Source organism: Globicephala melas, chromosome 1, assembly GCF_963455315.2.
Source record: "Globicephala melas chromosome 1, mGloMel1.2, whole genome shotgun sequence".
Classification (NCBI taxonomy): domain Eukaryota; kingdom Metazoa; phylum Chordata; class Mammalia; order Artiodactyla; family Delphinidae; genus Globicephala; species Globicephala melas.
In genome coordinates this window covers 120709052-120724647 of record NC_083314.1, presented here as the reverse complement: position 1 = coordinate 120724647, position 15596 = coordinate 120709052, and the positions used below count along the sequence as shown (strand labels likewise).

General features: G+C 38.9%; 1 protein-coding gene across 3 annotated transcripts in view; it reads left to right on the top strand.

Annotated features, from left to right (window-relative positions):
• The window catches only part of AK5 (adenylate kinase 5), a 239190-nt gene that overhangs the window by 49072 nt on the left and 174522 nt on the right, over positions 1 to 15596 (top strand). For all 3 annotated transcript variants that reach the window (XM_060304067.1, XM_030865986.2, XM_030865985.2), the window contains one exon: positions 760 to 951. In XM_060304067.1, the coding sequence (XP_060160050.1) occupies positions 760 to 951 (192 nt within the window). The remainder of the gene's footprint in view (positions 1 to 759; positions 952 to 15596) is intronic.

The window sequence follows — 15596 nt, the reverse complement described above, 5'->3', positions numbered from 1 at the left end:
ATACATTACTAGTTCTAATTGAGTTAAATAAAAACTGTTTAGTTCATAGGTTCTTTTCATGTTATTCCTTGGTATTTTCAGAAATTTATGAAGGCCTTTGAGCCATTTGATTCTTTGTAATAGTGGAGGGAACACAGACCGTAGACCAGACAGACCTGGGTTCAAGTATCACCTTTGACCTTACTGACCATGTGACCTCAGACAAGTACTTAATTTCTCAGAGCCTCAGTTTGCTCATCTTTAAAATGGAGATAATATTTACCTTGCAGATTGTTGTAAAGTTTAGCAACAGCATAAGGAAATAACTTAGCACTGGGCCTGGCATACAGTACATACTTTTAAAAGGGCAGCACATAGTAATAATAGCAGCAGTACTTGTTTACTGTAGAGAATATCTGTAGCTCAATAGTCATTTCCCCTCTAAACAGGTCACATCTACCTTTGGCAGAGTTTGGCCTATATTGATCTTAACTTGAAATTTGAAAACTTATTTGAGAATAGGCAAAAAGTATTTTCCAGAAATTTGGAGGGCCACTGTACACGACTCTGTGAGTTGAAGTATACCATTTACATGGACTGTAATAGCAATAGCTCCTCCTGGCCTTGTGTGGAGCCGTAGCCCTGGAAATATGCTGGCAAAAACATAGAGGGTCAAAAATATGGCAGTCTCCACAGACCCAGAAGAGAGAAATGCCACTGCCCACACTCACATTGGTTGGTATGTTGAATGCCTGTCTACTTGTTTGATGCTCTCCACAGATCTGTACTCCTGACTTGGTGGTGTTCCTGGCCTGTACCAATCAGAGGCTCAAAGAAAGATTACTGAGGCGCGCAGAGCAACAGGGGCGGCCTGATGACAATTTGAAAGCTACCCAAAGGAGACTAATGAACTTCAAGCAGAACGCTGCTCCATTGGTTAAATACTTCCAGGAAAAGGGGCTCATCATGACAGTAAGTTAGATATAATTTACATGTCTAGTACAAGAGTGATCTTTCAGATTTCTAATTATCCTATGTTCTTCTCATTTAGAAATAACTTTTACCTTAAAAAAGTGACTTTTCTTGGGTGGAGATCCAATGAAAAATAATTGGTAATTTTGACCTGATTTGCCTTTATTAAGCCGTGATGGTAAAAGCACTTTCACTTTAGTTTAATTGATTTTACAAAAAATGATAAATTTTAACCTTGGCTAGAATTCTGTGGCCCACAAATTTTAAAGTATTTTTAAATAATTTTTTGATCATTTTAAGCAATATTGGCCCAGTTTCTCAACTCTTCTGTCTTTGAAAACCTAATAAAATTGATAGGCTTATAAACAGAATTGATACAGTGTTATATTAGACTTAAATTGTAAGTTAGACTTTATCATAGGTTACCACATAAAAAAATGAGATTTTGATGGCCCAAAAAGTTATTAAGCATTTGACTTGTCATAAAGAAGTGATATTGTCTCAAAATGGAAGGCATCGATCTTTCTGCTCCATCGATACAATGCAAATATTAACTTTGTTCATAAATAGTTTGTTTTGTGGTTAATGATACTGAATGTGCCAAAGAAGGATGAAGCTGAATCACTGGTTAGTACAGTTATTAGAATACAGGAAGCTGAAGGTGAAAACTTAGCTAAATTTACGGTCCCCACACATCAGAAATTCAATTATGGAATAGAGGAGACAGAGGATCGTTGGCCAGCTGAGGCATTTTGCAGAAGACACTAAAACCAAAGCAGCTTGGGGTGCTCCGTGGTGGTAGCAGACTTTGGCATAACCCTCCTTTCAGCCCTTAGCTCTTCTCACGAGACCAGAGATTCTTGTCTAGTGGGGCTACAAGCTGTGCAGAATCTGATGAAAGGGATACATGCCCATCCCAATAAAATGCACATAAGATGCTTTCCATAAATTTTAGGTAAATCTACTGAAGCCCATCCACAGAGCTCCTATGACCTAACAATTTACTGTGTTAAAAATCTCTTCATTAGCCTAAAGTGCCCTTAGATTGAAAGAGACAGTCAACGACATTTGAATAATAATCTCTTTGCAGTCTTTTTATCACTATAAAGAAATATTTATTAGAATTTGCCCTTTGAGTCAAAGTTGTCATGTCAGAGAATTATAAATCTGACATGAAAGTTGTCCACAATGCCAGAGTCCATTTATGGTCTAAAAGAGACATTGAGTGACATGAAAGATTCAAGAAAATCAGGGTGGATGTTTCTCTGGCTCTTTTTTGTTGGGGTTGTTGCTTGTTTCTCCTGGAAATTAGCAATGCTGACTTCTGTGTCGTGTCATAAAAATAGAAATTTACCCTACAGACAAAAGCCCAACTGCAAGCTGCAGAGCCAGAGTTTTAACTGATGTTTGCAAGGCTTAAAGGTATTACCAGAGTGTCTCTGATTACTCCCTGCTTGTCACGTTCATCATCACAAGCAGAAGATATTTCCCAAATGAATGCAGAGTGGGGACTGTTAATCTACTAATATTTTGCATGGAGGTGAAATGCCATTGCCTCTAATTGTGGGCGTCAATAACAATGCGGATGACAGCCTGTAACCTCCCTGCTAAACCCCGATGAGCTTTAAGATAAATGCCTCTAATTACTGGGAGAAGACTTGCAGAAGGTGACTTGAAAGGTGACTTTCAAAAGTCACCTTTTGAAAATCGAACACAAACACAGGCTAAGCTCTGGGAAATGTCACTGGAAATTTTAGTCTGACAAAAGAGTGAGTGCAGTGTCCTGAAGCACATGTCCTCCTTCAGAACCTGGATCATAGGTCGCTCTGGGAATTAAAATATACTTGGTAGCATTTCTGCTTTTAAAGATGCATTAAATTATTAAAACGGTTATCCTGATTAATCAAAAACATATTAAGATTTTAATAAAAATCTGGGAGTTAATAGATTAAACCCAAATATTTCCTTTTCTCTGTAATTTTTTTCTTTTGCTTCTACCTGCCCCTCCTAATTGATTCATTTATTCATTCAGTAAATATTTATTGAGAACCAGTGGGTGCCAGACCCTCTGCTAGGTGCTAGGGGTGCAATGCTAAATAAACAAAAGGTAAGGATCTTTATTTTATTTCCTGACACACTTCAAACTCCTAGAACAGTGCCTCTCTGGTACACAGTACGTTGCCAGTAAATGAACAGAGCTTGCAGTCTATGGGGAAACAGATATTAAACAATGAGTTATCAAGTGTGATGACTGCTGTAAAGGAGAATGTACAGGGGGTCCTCACACATATGTCGTGCACTACAGGAATGCCCCGTAGTGCGTAGAACAGACTCTCTCCGCCCGCGAGTAGGATTCATCATTGATTTTGGTGTGAGGTTCTTAAAGACCACAGAGACCACATACCTCTCAGTCCAGGTGAGAAACATTATCTTGGGGCTCCCCTTCCCTAGGGATTTAGAGTCTGAAACCCTTCACCTGGAATCTCAGCTCCACTGCCGTTTAATAAATTCATGGTGCTCTAGGACTCAGTCTCTATCTATAACTTGGAGATGATGTTACCGACCGCATAATGTTGTATGGGTGAAATGAGACAATGCGTGTAGCCTGGCAGACGATGGCAGCACAGAGGTCGTGGTTCGGATGCACCATGTAGCCACATTGCCTGGTCCAGATTCCTGCTGCATCACCTACCACCCGTGTGACCTCCTGAAGGTTACTTATCTTGTCTGTGACTCAGATGCCCGACCCATGCAGTGGGTATGATTATCGGTCCTACCTCAGTGTAATTGTGTGGAGTAAGTGGATATCAAGTGCTTAGAACGGTGCCAGGACTGTTGTAAGTGAAATATAAGTGATTGAAACTATTTTGTAATTTTCGTATTTCCTCCTTTTTCTTCCTTCCACCTCTAATGACCATTTTTGGAACCTACAATTACCACTAACAAATCCGTGCTCTTGGAGGGTACTCTGTTCCCTTTTCTCCCATAGATAAGTGCAAAATGAAGAATTTAGATTTTAAAAACTTTTCCCCAAATTCTCTTTTTTTTCTTTAAAAGTGTCTGTTAATCAGTTAGAAAATTGTCCCAGTGTTTTCTTTGACTTCTTTATCACCCGTGTAATCAAGCTATATAATGGGTATGTGTCAATATGGTAGCTGAACTGTAACAGAGGTCAGCCCATTCCTTTTTCTTTTTCACTTCAACATTAACTGTATCGGTTGGCAGATTTGACTGAAGAACAAATCCAGTTTGAAGACAAAACCTAATCAAAATAGCCAGAAAAACAGGCTGTTGCCTGAATACTGTATCTTATTGACATGGTTCCCATCACATGGACTGCTTCACTTTTATTCTTTTCTAATAGTTGTCTGTATACAGTCATCCATGCAAGTATGAATTCTCATCATGTCTTTTACAGCTTTTTGCTCCTAATTAAAGATTAGGATGCTGTGACTTCCCAAAGTTTATCAGAAGTTTTTCTTTGAAGTTTGTTTTAGTATTCCTGGGACTAGGAAAGCTACTTATTTGGTCTTACTGAGTAAAACTATGTCTCATGACATTTTGGAGCTCTTGGATTTCGTGAAACTGTATAAAAACCCCAATAATGTGTCTGCTTAGAGATAATTTTTTATCTTTATTTTATTTTATTTAGCTTTTGTTTTAGTCATCTTCACAAGGTGGAACACTTTTTAAAGAAATAGTGGGAATTCCCTGGTGGTCCAGTGGTTAATACTCTTGTGCTCTCACTGTGGAGGGCCCTTGTTCGATCCCTGGTCAGGGAACTTAAAATTCCACAAGCCGTGCAGCATGGCCAAGAAAAAAAAAAAGAAATATTATTAGTTGAAACAGTTCAAGTCTTTACAAGCTTGATGAACTCTTTAAAAAATATATGCTGTTTTGTTTATATTTTTAAGAAAAGGGTCTTTTTAGATGCTTGAAAAATAATAGGGTAAGATGTAGTGTTTATGTTATTATTTTCCAGAATGTATGTGCCATTGGATATTCCACTCAGCTGAAACAACACTCAACTTACCAGGGAAATGGTTGCACACTCATGTGCATTGAACAAATGCTACCTAATGTGGATGACAATCAGTGAAGGTCCACATTTAGTTTTAGACTGTGAAGTAAGCTGATGGTCATTTTTCTTCTGGACTTTTTATAGGAGGAAGCAAGAGAAGCATAACTTAAAAATGAGAAGTAAGCTAGAGTCATAGGATGTATGAAGAGGCCTACTAACTAATACTCTGCTTAACTGACTGGATCTCTTCAGCCAGGAAATGTGAAAGATGTTAAGACAGGATTATTTCTTGTTCACCAACACCAATTTTCCTAGGGAAGCAGGTGAGGGACTAATTATAAACCATCTTAGCATATAACAAGGCCACATAGGCCAGTGATTCCCTAATTTCAGTAATTAATAGATCGGGAAAAAAATTTTAATGGGGCTAAGATGAAGTTGGTTTTTTTTTAAAGACTTTATTTTTTTAGAGCTGTTTTAGGCCCACAGCAAAACTGAAAGGAGGATACAGTGATTTCTTGTATTCTTCCTGCCCCTACACATGCATGGGCTCCCCCATTATCAACATCCTCCACCAGAGTGTTATATTTGTTACAGTTAATGGACCTATATTGACACATCATAATCTCTCAAAGTTCATAGTTTACCTTAGGGTTCACACTTGGTGTGGTGCATGCTATGCTTTTGGACAAATGTACAGTGACACGTACCCATCATTACAATATCATATAGAGTATTTTCACTGCCCTTAAATATCTCTGTGCTCTGCTTGTTCATCCCTCACCCATCCACATCCCCCAGCCTGGCTCCTGGCAACCACTGATCTTTTTACTGTCTTCATAGTTTTACCTTTTCCAAAATGTCATATGGTTGGAATCTATATAGCCTTTTCAGATTGGCTTCTTTCATTTTAGTTTCCTCCAATGGCTTGATAGCTCATTTTTTTGGAGCACTAAATAACATTCCATTGTCTGGATATACCACAGTTTATCTATTCACCTACTGAAGGGCATCTTGGTGGCTTCCACGTTTTTGCAATTATGAATAAAGCTGCTGTAAATATCCATGTACAGATTTTTGTGCGGACATAAGTTTTCAGTTCATTTCAATAAATACCAAGGAGCATGTTTGCTGGTAAGAGTATGTGTACTTTTGAAAGAAACTGCTGAACTGTCTTCCAAAGTGACTGTGCCGTTTTGCATTCTCAGCAGTAACACATTTGGTGTTGTCAGTATTCCAGATTTTGTCCATCCTAGTAGGTCTGTAGTAGTATCTTGTTTTAATTTGCATTTCCCAAGTTGACTTTTTAAAAAATTTTACTAAATGAGGGCATTAGAAAGGAAAAAAAAGGTCTATTATTGCCATTGTTTGAAAGGGATATTTTTAGCACAAAAAAATTAGGAATAACGTAGTTCCAAATAAAGTCTCTAAACAAATCTGTTTGACTATAAGAAAAATTCGCAACATTTGCCTTATTTTTGTCATTTTGTTATCATAACAAAATATCATATCATAAACTGGCATCAGTTCTGGGGAACCCCTGGCATAGAAAACACGTCCTTGTCAAAACCACACTATTAGTGATTCACTAGGCATTGTCCCTGAGCCCCCAGATAACCCCATTAGCACTACATTTGCTTAATCTGCCCCTATGACTTCCTTCAAATTTGAGAATGCGCCCATGGTGTATTTCAAATTTACCACTGAAACTATGTAATTCCCATCCCACCAGGCACTCCTAGCCAGAGAGAAAATAAACAGAAATAGTAAAAGTTAATTTAGACAGAACTGCTGAATAATTATTTCTTAATTAACTTCAGTTTTCATAGGCATCAACACTAAGATTTTAAATACAAGTACACTTATTCCTAAACTCCTAGTGCACAGCCATTGGTTAATTATCGCCATCTCCACTAGCATCACTGCATGGGGTGGTAGGAAAGAAATCTAAACAGCACAAGCCCTCTGTAAATTCAGCAGCCCACATAAACAGAAGAAAGGCAATGAAAATACCCGATAACAGTTTACTCAGACAAACCTATACTCCTAAAATTACTAGGAGGAAAATTCTCTTATTGCATCCCAATGCTTGAGGTTGATAAATTTGTAATACGTAACATAATGAAGCTATATTTCCTTTATATAACATCACTGATTATATGCTGTTTAAGCATTCATTGTTACATAACCAAAAGCCCCCACTAATTCCTATTTGGTGGATTTAGTAACTAAGATAGAAAATAGTCAGGGAGAAGTTTTCAAAGGTTAATAAATAGGAAAGGCTATGGGGGTATTCTGTAAGATATTTGCTTGGGTGATGATGGTATATACATGCACCCGGATATATGGCCCTCTGAATTGTTTTAAATTCAAAGTACTTTTTCATACAGATGAAATTATTTCCAAAACAGAACAGACTCACAGATGTAGGGAATGAACTTATGGTTACGGGGGGGGGGAGTGAGCGGGAGGGATAGATTGAAAGTTTGGGATTGACATGCACACACTGCTATATTTAAAATAGATAACCATGCAACTTCCCTGGTGGTCCAGAGCATAAGTCTCTGCGCTCCCAATGCAGGGGGCCCGGGTTCGATCCCTGGTCAGGAAACTAGATTCCACATGCATGCCACAACTGAAGATCCCACGTGCTGCAACTAAGACCTGGTGCAGCCTAAATAAGTAAATAAATAATGAAATAAATATTTTTAAAAAGACAAAGGAAAAAATATATTAAAAAAATAAAATAGATAACCAACAAGGACCTACTGTAAAAATAAATAAATAAATAAATTTTTAAATTCAAAGTATTTTAAATCTAGTTGACAGTACTTTCTGGCATCAAACCTAATACTGATAGAGCCTCAATGTGAAGCACCCCAAAGAAACATGAGAAATACCCATTTTTGGCTTGACTTAAGAGCAACTTATAAGGAATCACACTGTCTGGGCAACAGGCATTTATCAAATCCTACTGTGTGCAAAGCTGGCAAGACAGCGCTGCCCTAGAAAAAGTACCATGGCCTACTTTAGGAGGGTACCATCTCTGGGTTAGTCAGTGGGACCCATTTAATTTACCTAGTGACACAGACCTTTGTATCCTGGCTTTAAAATTCCAGAACTAAATTGAAAAGTGAATCTGATTACTTTCATAACTGTCATTATTGTGGGCTCTAAAAACGAAAATACAATTATGATACCAGTTTCATTCTCGGATCTTTTATATATAGAAAGGAAAATAAAAGCACTGAGAGATCACTATTTGCTCATAAAGTGGCAACCTACTTGTAGCAAAGTAACATCCACATTCTGGGGCAAATTATGCTGGTTCCTAAACAGCATCAAAACAAAAGGGAGAACAAGCAGATACTGTATTTACAGCTAATTCTGTCGTTCTGTCTTAGTAACAAGCAAGCACTCTGACTCACAACTTTTCCACACCCAAAGCTCACTCAGTGTCAGGCCTATCCATACTCCACTGTCAGAGAGCAAACTAAATGGCTCAGAGAATGCAGCTCCTTTCAAAGTGGGAAATTAATGCCAACCACATGGCGAACCTATCGTCTGTGCCTGATGAGAAGAGCTCTCACACCAACAAATGCAATATACTCATTGTGATGTTTCATACAGATCTTTACAGGAAAAATGAGGACGAACTTAAAGAATGAACATGGTTCCATCCCCAAAAGGATATAAGATATTTTTCTGCTGATTTTATTGTTACAAATACCCATGAAATGGAGTCCAAAAAGCTCTACGCACTACTCTTTAATCAGCTAAAGTATAAACTAGGGTCCTTACATGATAACCATGAAATAAGTAGTGTGGATAAAATCAAGATAATATTCAAGTGAACACATGTGGAAAATTCACATTAAGAAAATCCCAATTCCAAGAACTATTATTGACAAATAATTATCTAAGAATACTTTAGTTTAAGACCTGCCTTCTACAATAGCTTGTCTTTGTTTATAATTTTTTTTAAGTAAAATAAAGCAGATTAGTAGATAGTTGGTAGCTGAATGTCATGTCACACTAACAGCTTCTTGTAAACCCTTGTTTCACCTCTTCAGTTCCTGACAGGAAAATGTACACACACACACACACATTTTCAGCTGGTCACTTCTCCAGGAGAAGCTCTCTGATCAGAACAATAATTATGATAATAGTGTCAGCAAAGGCTTCCCTGGTGGCTCAGTGGTTAAGAATCCGCCTGCCAATGCAGGGGACACAGGTTCGAGCCCTGGTCCAGGAAGATCCCACATGCCGTGGAGCAACTAAGCCCACGAGCCACAACTGCTGAGCCCATGTGCCACATCTACTGAAGCCCATGCTCCTAGAGCCCATGCTCCACAACGAGAGAGACCACCCCAATAAGCCCACGCACCGCAACAAAGAGTAGGCCCTGCTCGCTACAACTAGAGAAAGCCCGTGCACAGCAATGAAGACCCAACACAGCCAAAAATAAATAGATTGATTAAATTAAAAAAAAAAAAAAGTGTCAGTGAACATTCCACACTTCCAGAATTAGATCTTAATTTATTTTAATATTTTATACTGAGACTTATCAGAAACATGAGTAAGAAAATAATATTTTTTGTAAAGTTCTTGGACTAAGTTCTTTCTGTTTCAGATGAAACTAATAGGAATTGATCGATATTTTTAAATAGAGACACTATAGCTAAATTAAGTGACCAAAAATAAAAATGAAGACAAAAGAAAAGAAAAAGAACAGGCATTTAAGACTTACCAGTGAGGAAATTACAAGAATATATTACGAATAGATGGTGTCAAAAAACAATAGCTAACAATTTATAAGTGCTTAATATGTGCTTGGTACTATTCAAAATGCTTCACATGTGGTAGGCCCTTAATCCTCACCAGATCTCCATGAGTCTGATATTATTATCATCTCCATTTTGTAAATGAGAAAGCTGAAGCACACCAAAGTGTAGCTGGCCCAGCATCCCATAAGAGCAGTAGAGCCTTGGCCCAGATGCAGAGCGCTGACCCCAGAGGCAGCACCTGTGATTGCTATGTTGTCCCTTCATTGAAACAGGGCACTTATGCACTCTGGATCTTGAAGAGAAAGCCCATTACTGCTTTCTCCAGGCATTTATCATTTGATAAGCACCTCTATTCGGCTGTAATCGCTTCATTTATGTTTCTTTGGAAAGAATAAATGAGAAAATTCATTCTGTTGGTGCATTACACTGAGAGGTTTTTCAAAAAGTAATTTTACTAGATAACAGATGTAAAATAATTAAGATAATTCATAAAATTGATTAATCTGAGCACACATTACAAGAAGAAAATTTTACTGGGAATGGCCAGTTATTGGGCCTTGTTTTTTTTTTTTTTTTTTTTTTTTTTGCGGTATGCGGGCCTCTCACTGCTGCGGCCCCTCCCGTCGCGGAGCACAGGCTCCGGACGCGCAGGCTCAGCGGCCATGGCTCACAGGCCCAGCCGCTCCGCAGCAATGTGGGATCTTCCTGGACCAGGGCACGAACCCATGTCCCCTGCACTGGCAGGCGGACTCTCAACCACTGTGCCACCAGGGAAGCCCGGGCCTTGTATATTTTTTTATCTACACTACCCATCATTTCTGATCTTGCTCAGTTCTACAAATCAAATGTAAAACCATGGCTGCAGTTCTGCTTCAGGCAAAACCCTATCCTTATCTACTTGGAGTTTTATAATTCATCTTCCCCATTATGACAGTCCTTTTATAGTCATCTATTCAAACAGTTTTATTGAGGGCCTATCGCCTGTCAAACAAAGGGACCGCATCAGGCACTGTAGAGAATAGAAAGATGATATGGAGGTAGATCTGCCTTCAAGGAGTTTGTGTGCAGGCAATAACGTAAACATAAATAACTTGAATATAGTACAGGAGGGGGTAAGTGTCACACACATAGCTGTAATAGGCCAGGAAGAGTCAGGGTCAGGGAAGTGACTTACTCCTGGAAAGATTAAGAAAGGCTTTCCTAGAAACATTGGCACTTGTGGGTTGGGGAAGAGAACCCAGAAATGGAAAGGAAGGAAATTATAAGCAGACATGAAGAGACACAAGGTGGGGAGGGTATATGACGAAGTAGTGAGAATTAGAAAGGTAGGGGGGGACAGATGTGCTGAGATCAAAATGAGGAAGGCCCTGAAGTGCTCAGCTAAGGAGGAAGGGTTATTCTATGGGCAGGGGTGAGCTTTAAAGGCTCTGAGCAAGGGAATGACACAACTGGAAATATAAGCTCGTAGCTGTGTGTAAAACATTGAATGGTGAAAACATCTGGAAGGGATTTGATAAGGACCTAAGCTGGGATGGTGACTGTGGGTGCCACAGGGTTTTACTTCTCCATAGGGCAGAACCTACAACCGTCTGGAACCAACCGCAAATGTGGGAGTAACCAAAAAAGTGCTCGAGGAAGAATAGCACGCATAAATCACCTGCATATGAGATGTAACATACATTTTACCAATTTAATTATTTTGATTTATTTGGACAGCATTCATGCCAAAGTTGAAAGAAAAGAGGATGGGAAAAGAAAACTAATGTACTAAGGATTGTGATTAGCTAAAGCATTGTAAAGTGACATGAAAATCCAAGCAAAGAGACAGCAGAGTCCATTGAATTTCCAATTATTCTTTCCACAAATAGTTGTTTCAAAATAACTCATTGAGTAAATAAATTAAGTAAATACTTATAGATATATTTGGAACCATTTATTTTCATGGCAGAGAGCCCTATACATTTTACAGATATGAGGACATAGTTCCATTAAACCACTGCACAGTAGTCAGTTATAATCAAAAATATAAGGTTTGTACCTGTTAATGATATGTTTGATTACCAGTGACAGAATAGCTGAATAGCTACGGCTTAAACAAACAGATTTATTTGACTTGTGTAAAAATAAGTACAGAGATGGAAGATCTAAGGCTGGTACAGTGACTTAATGGTGTCATCAAGGAACCATGCTCCTTCTATCCTTCTGTTCCACCCTCTTTGACGTGTTTCTTCATTGTAGCAAAATGGCTGCTGCTGCTCTAGTCATCAAATCCAGGATTCCAAATAGGACAAAGAGGTTAGGGCAAAAGGCTGGGTAACCATATCTATTACCCTTTGCCAAGAAAGCAAGAGCTTTCCCATAAATCCCCTCTCTCTCCCTCATTGACTCACACTTAGGTCTCATCAGTCAGAACTGGGTCACAGGTTTCCCCCTGCCTTCAAGGGAGGCTGGGAAATGAATTATTTATCTTCCCAGCCTCTGATGTAGAGGAAAGCAAAGGAAAAGTGTTAGGACAAATGTTAAATAAACCAACCTGTGATAACCACTACAAGGTTTAAAAAAAATTCCATTTTCTTGGTTTAAAAAGATATTGGGAAATACATTTGCTACAAATTCTGTCCAAAATAGTTTGAGTAGAAAGTGTCTGTGCTTCGTAATAGCTACATTTCAGTAAGTACTTTTAATATTCCAGGACCTTTATCCACTTTATACCCAAGTCTCACAATCGTCCTTAAAGTTTAATGAAAGGAACAGGTTCAGAGATGTTCAGGAACATACCATAAATGCCAGAGCCAGTAAATGAGGGTGCTGAGGTTTGAAATAGGTTCTGTCTCACAGAGTCCACTCAGTTAATAACAAGTGATTGAGCCAGACTTGCAGCCATGAAAAGAGTTAGCCTCCCTCTCAAAACAGTCAGGAAAGGGACTTCCCTGGTGGCGCAGTGGTTGAGAGTCTGCCTGCCGATGCAGGGGACACGAGTTCGTGCCCCGGTCCGGGCCGCGGAGCTGGGCCTGAGAGGCCACAACAGTGAGAGGCCCGCGTACCGCAAAAAAAAAAAAAAAAAAAAAAAGTCAGGAAAGATATTGATAAAGCCCATAGTAATGGGAATGACAAGATGTTATTGACTGAGAAATCTAATTCTAGGAGAAATGGAGAAGGACTAACATACTAGATCAAATGCTATGCCAGCTCTTTACCTCTTTTAATCTTTACCACTTTTAATCACTCAACCCTGTTAGGTAGGTATTAAAATTATTTAGTGCCTTGGATGTGCCAGGCGTTACAGCTAACTTAGCTGATTTTGGGTAAAGACAAGAGCTTTGCTATCCTTTCTCAGATAAATCCTAAACTGTACAACCTGACTCTTGCCTCACTCACTTTGTGTCTCACTCTGACATTACTCTTCCGTCTCCGGTCTGCCCTGCATCACCCTTCAGACTCAGCACGTGCTGTTGTCTCATCTGCTGTGACTGGCTCCCCTCTCGTCCTGCCTCTCACCTAGCCAGCCTCTGGAAGCCTCAGTCCCAAGGGTGGTGACCTAGCAGGTGAGGCATAGACAGATATGCAGACATGCCCCTGCTCTGAAGGAGCTCAGGTGGAAAGGGGGAGAGAGGGATAAACGAGTGGCCTCAAAGCATCTGACCATTATGATGATAGAAGGATGCACAAAGGGCTGCAAGGTGGAGCAAATTGCCTCTGCCTTCTCCATGGTAGCTCCCGTGGGACAGAATGAAGTCCGAACACTCTGGACAGTCTATGGAACTTACTCCACGCATTCAGGGAAGTAATCAGACATTTGAAATTACTGAGTGAGGGGTCCTAGCCATTACCAAGTTCAGGATTGGAAACAGAAAGAGGTGGACAGAAAAGACTGAATCAAAGGCTGAACAACAAGGGAAGGAGTGAGGAAATAAAAGAAATTTTGTATTAACCATTCTAATTTCTTGTTGATTGCCCCTTCCCTAATTTAGGAATTTAATTGCACACAGTATCAAATAAACTTAAAAATCTACTCATTCATCAATTTCTTTTTAAACAATTGTTTTGAGATTTCTAGTTAATAGGGGGTACTCAAATATTAATGAAGACATTGATTTCTGGCCTTCAGATCTTCTATATGAAGTAGCAAAACAACCCTGAATTTAAAAGGACGTCTGTAGAAAAGAAACCTGGGTGTGCATAAGTTGTAGCTGTTCTCTTCAGTAACCAGCTTAGCAGGGACTGTGCAGCCAGAGCAGTACCAGATACACAGAGTGCTTTAAAATATCAATATTTGTTGAATTAATGCATTAAGTTATGAGTTGCATTGAATGAGTTAGTTCTAATAAGTTTAGTGGTAACAAGACGTTGTTTAGACTTCATTCATTCGGATTGGATAAGTAGCTTTTCAGTAGTGTTTTAAACTCAAGCTTTCAAAAATTCATGCTTTCCCCTATGGTCTGGCCTCTAACCGTTGCCAATTCACAGGTTACTTGAAGGTGTCAGCAACCTTGAGAGATTTCTCAGAAAATACTAAGTATTGCTTCAAACAATTTCTACAATTGCTGTCAAATTCAGGATCAGGGAAGAAAAAAAGAAACAATGGATTTTTTTTTAAGAATCTTGTTTCTTTTTTAAAATATTTATTTACTTATTTTATTATCCATTTATTTATTTTGGCTGAGCCGGGTCTTAATTGCAGCATGAGGGATTTTTAGTTGTGGCATGGGAACTTCTTAGTTGCTTCTTTTTTTTTTAATTTATTTATTTTCAAAAATTGAATTGGAGTATAGTTGCTTCACAATATTGTTAGTTTCTACTGTACAGCAGAGTGAATCAGCAATGTGTATACATATATCTCCTCGTTTTTGGATTTCCTTCCCATTTAGGTCACCCAGAGCATTGAGTAGAGTTCCCAGTGCTATATAGTAGGTTCTCATTAGTTAATTATTTTATACATCGTATCAATAGTGTATGTATGTCAATCCCAATCTCCCAATTTAGTTGCTTCTTAGTTGCGGCATGCCGGCTCTTAATTGCAGCATGCATGCGGGATCTAGTTCCCCGACCAGGGATCAAACCTGGGCCCCCTGCATTGGGAGCACAGAGTCTTATGCACTGGACCACCAGGGAAGTCCCAAGAATCTTGTTTCTTACCTGAAAATTTAGTTTGAAAATATTGAGATTGTTATGCAATGGGAAATGTGATTTTTCTTCTATCCTGAAACTTCTGCTTAAAAATGTGAATACAGACATGGCCATCATTTGATACATACTTGATAATATTTATTTTTAGTTTTTCTACCACGGCTTTAGAGTTCAAATGTTCTTGATAAATTCATTCTGACAGAAGTCCCAAAAGATTATATGATCCCTTACAACTGAATTCAGTAGTAATTTCCAACTAAACCCTCTCTCTCTCAGAAGATCTTAAAGCCTCGGGTGCAATCCTCTTGGCTCTATTAGCAATGTTGGATGACTGCAGCTTCTGACTGCATTTTCATTTCATCAATTCCATCTGAATTTCTAAAACACTGAAATTTGTTATTAACAATACCAACTAATTAATTTCCTAAAATTGTATGGGTAGACAATTCCATAATGGCACTGCTCTACTCCATGTTCTGTGAAATGATAGCTCTGCTTTAAAACTGGAAGAGAAGAGAAAAAACATACGAAACTTCAGTTGGCTCAAATTATTTTCTCCTACTTGTAGCTTGCTCACTCACTGCATTCTCTTGAGCTGGGGGCTGTTGCCCGAGCTTTTCCCTCTCCCTGCAGTCCTGATCATCTTTGCCACCGCGTTGACCTCGCTGGGCTGTTACACTCGAGATGGCTTCCTCTGGGAATCCACTCTG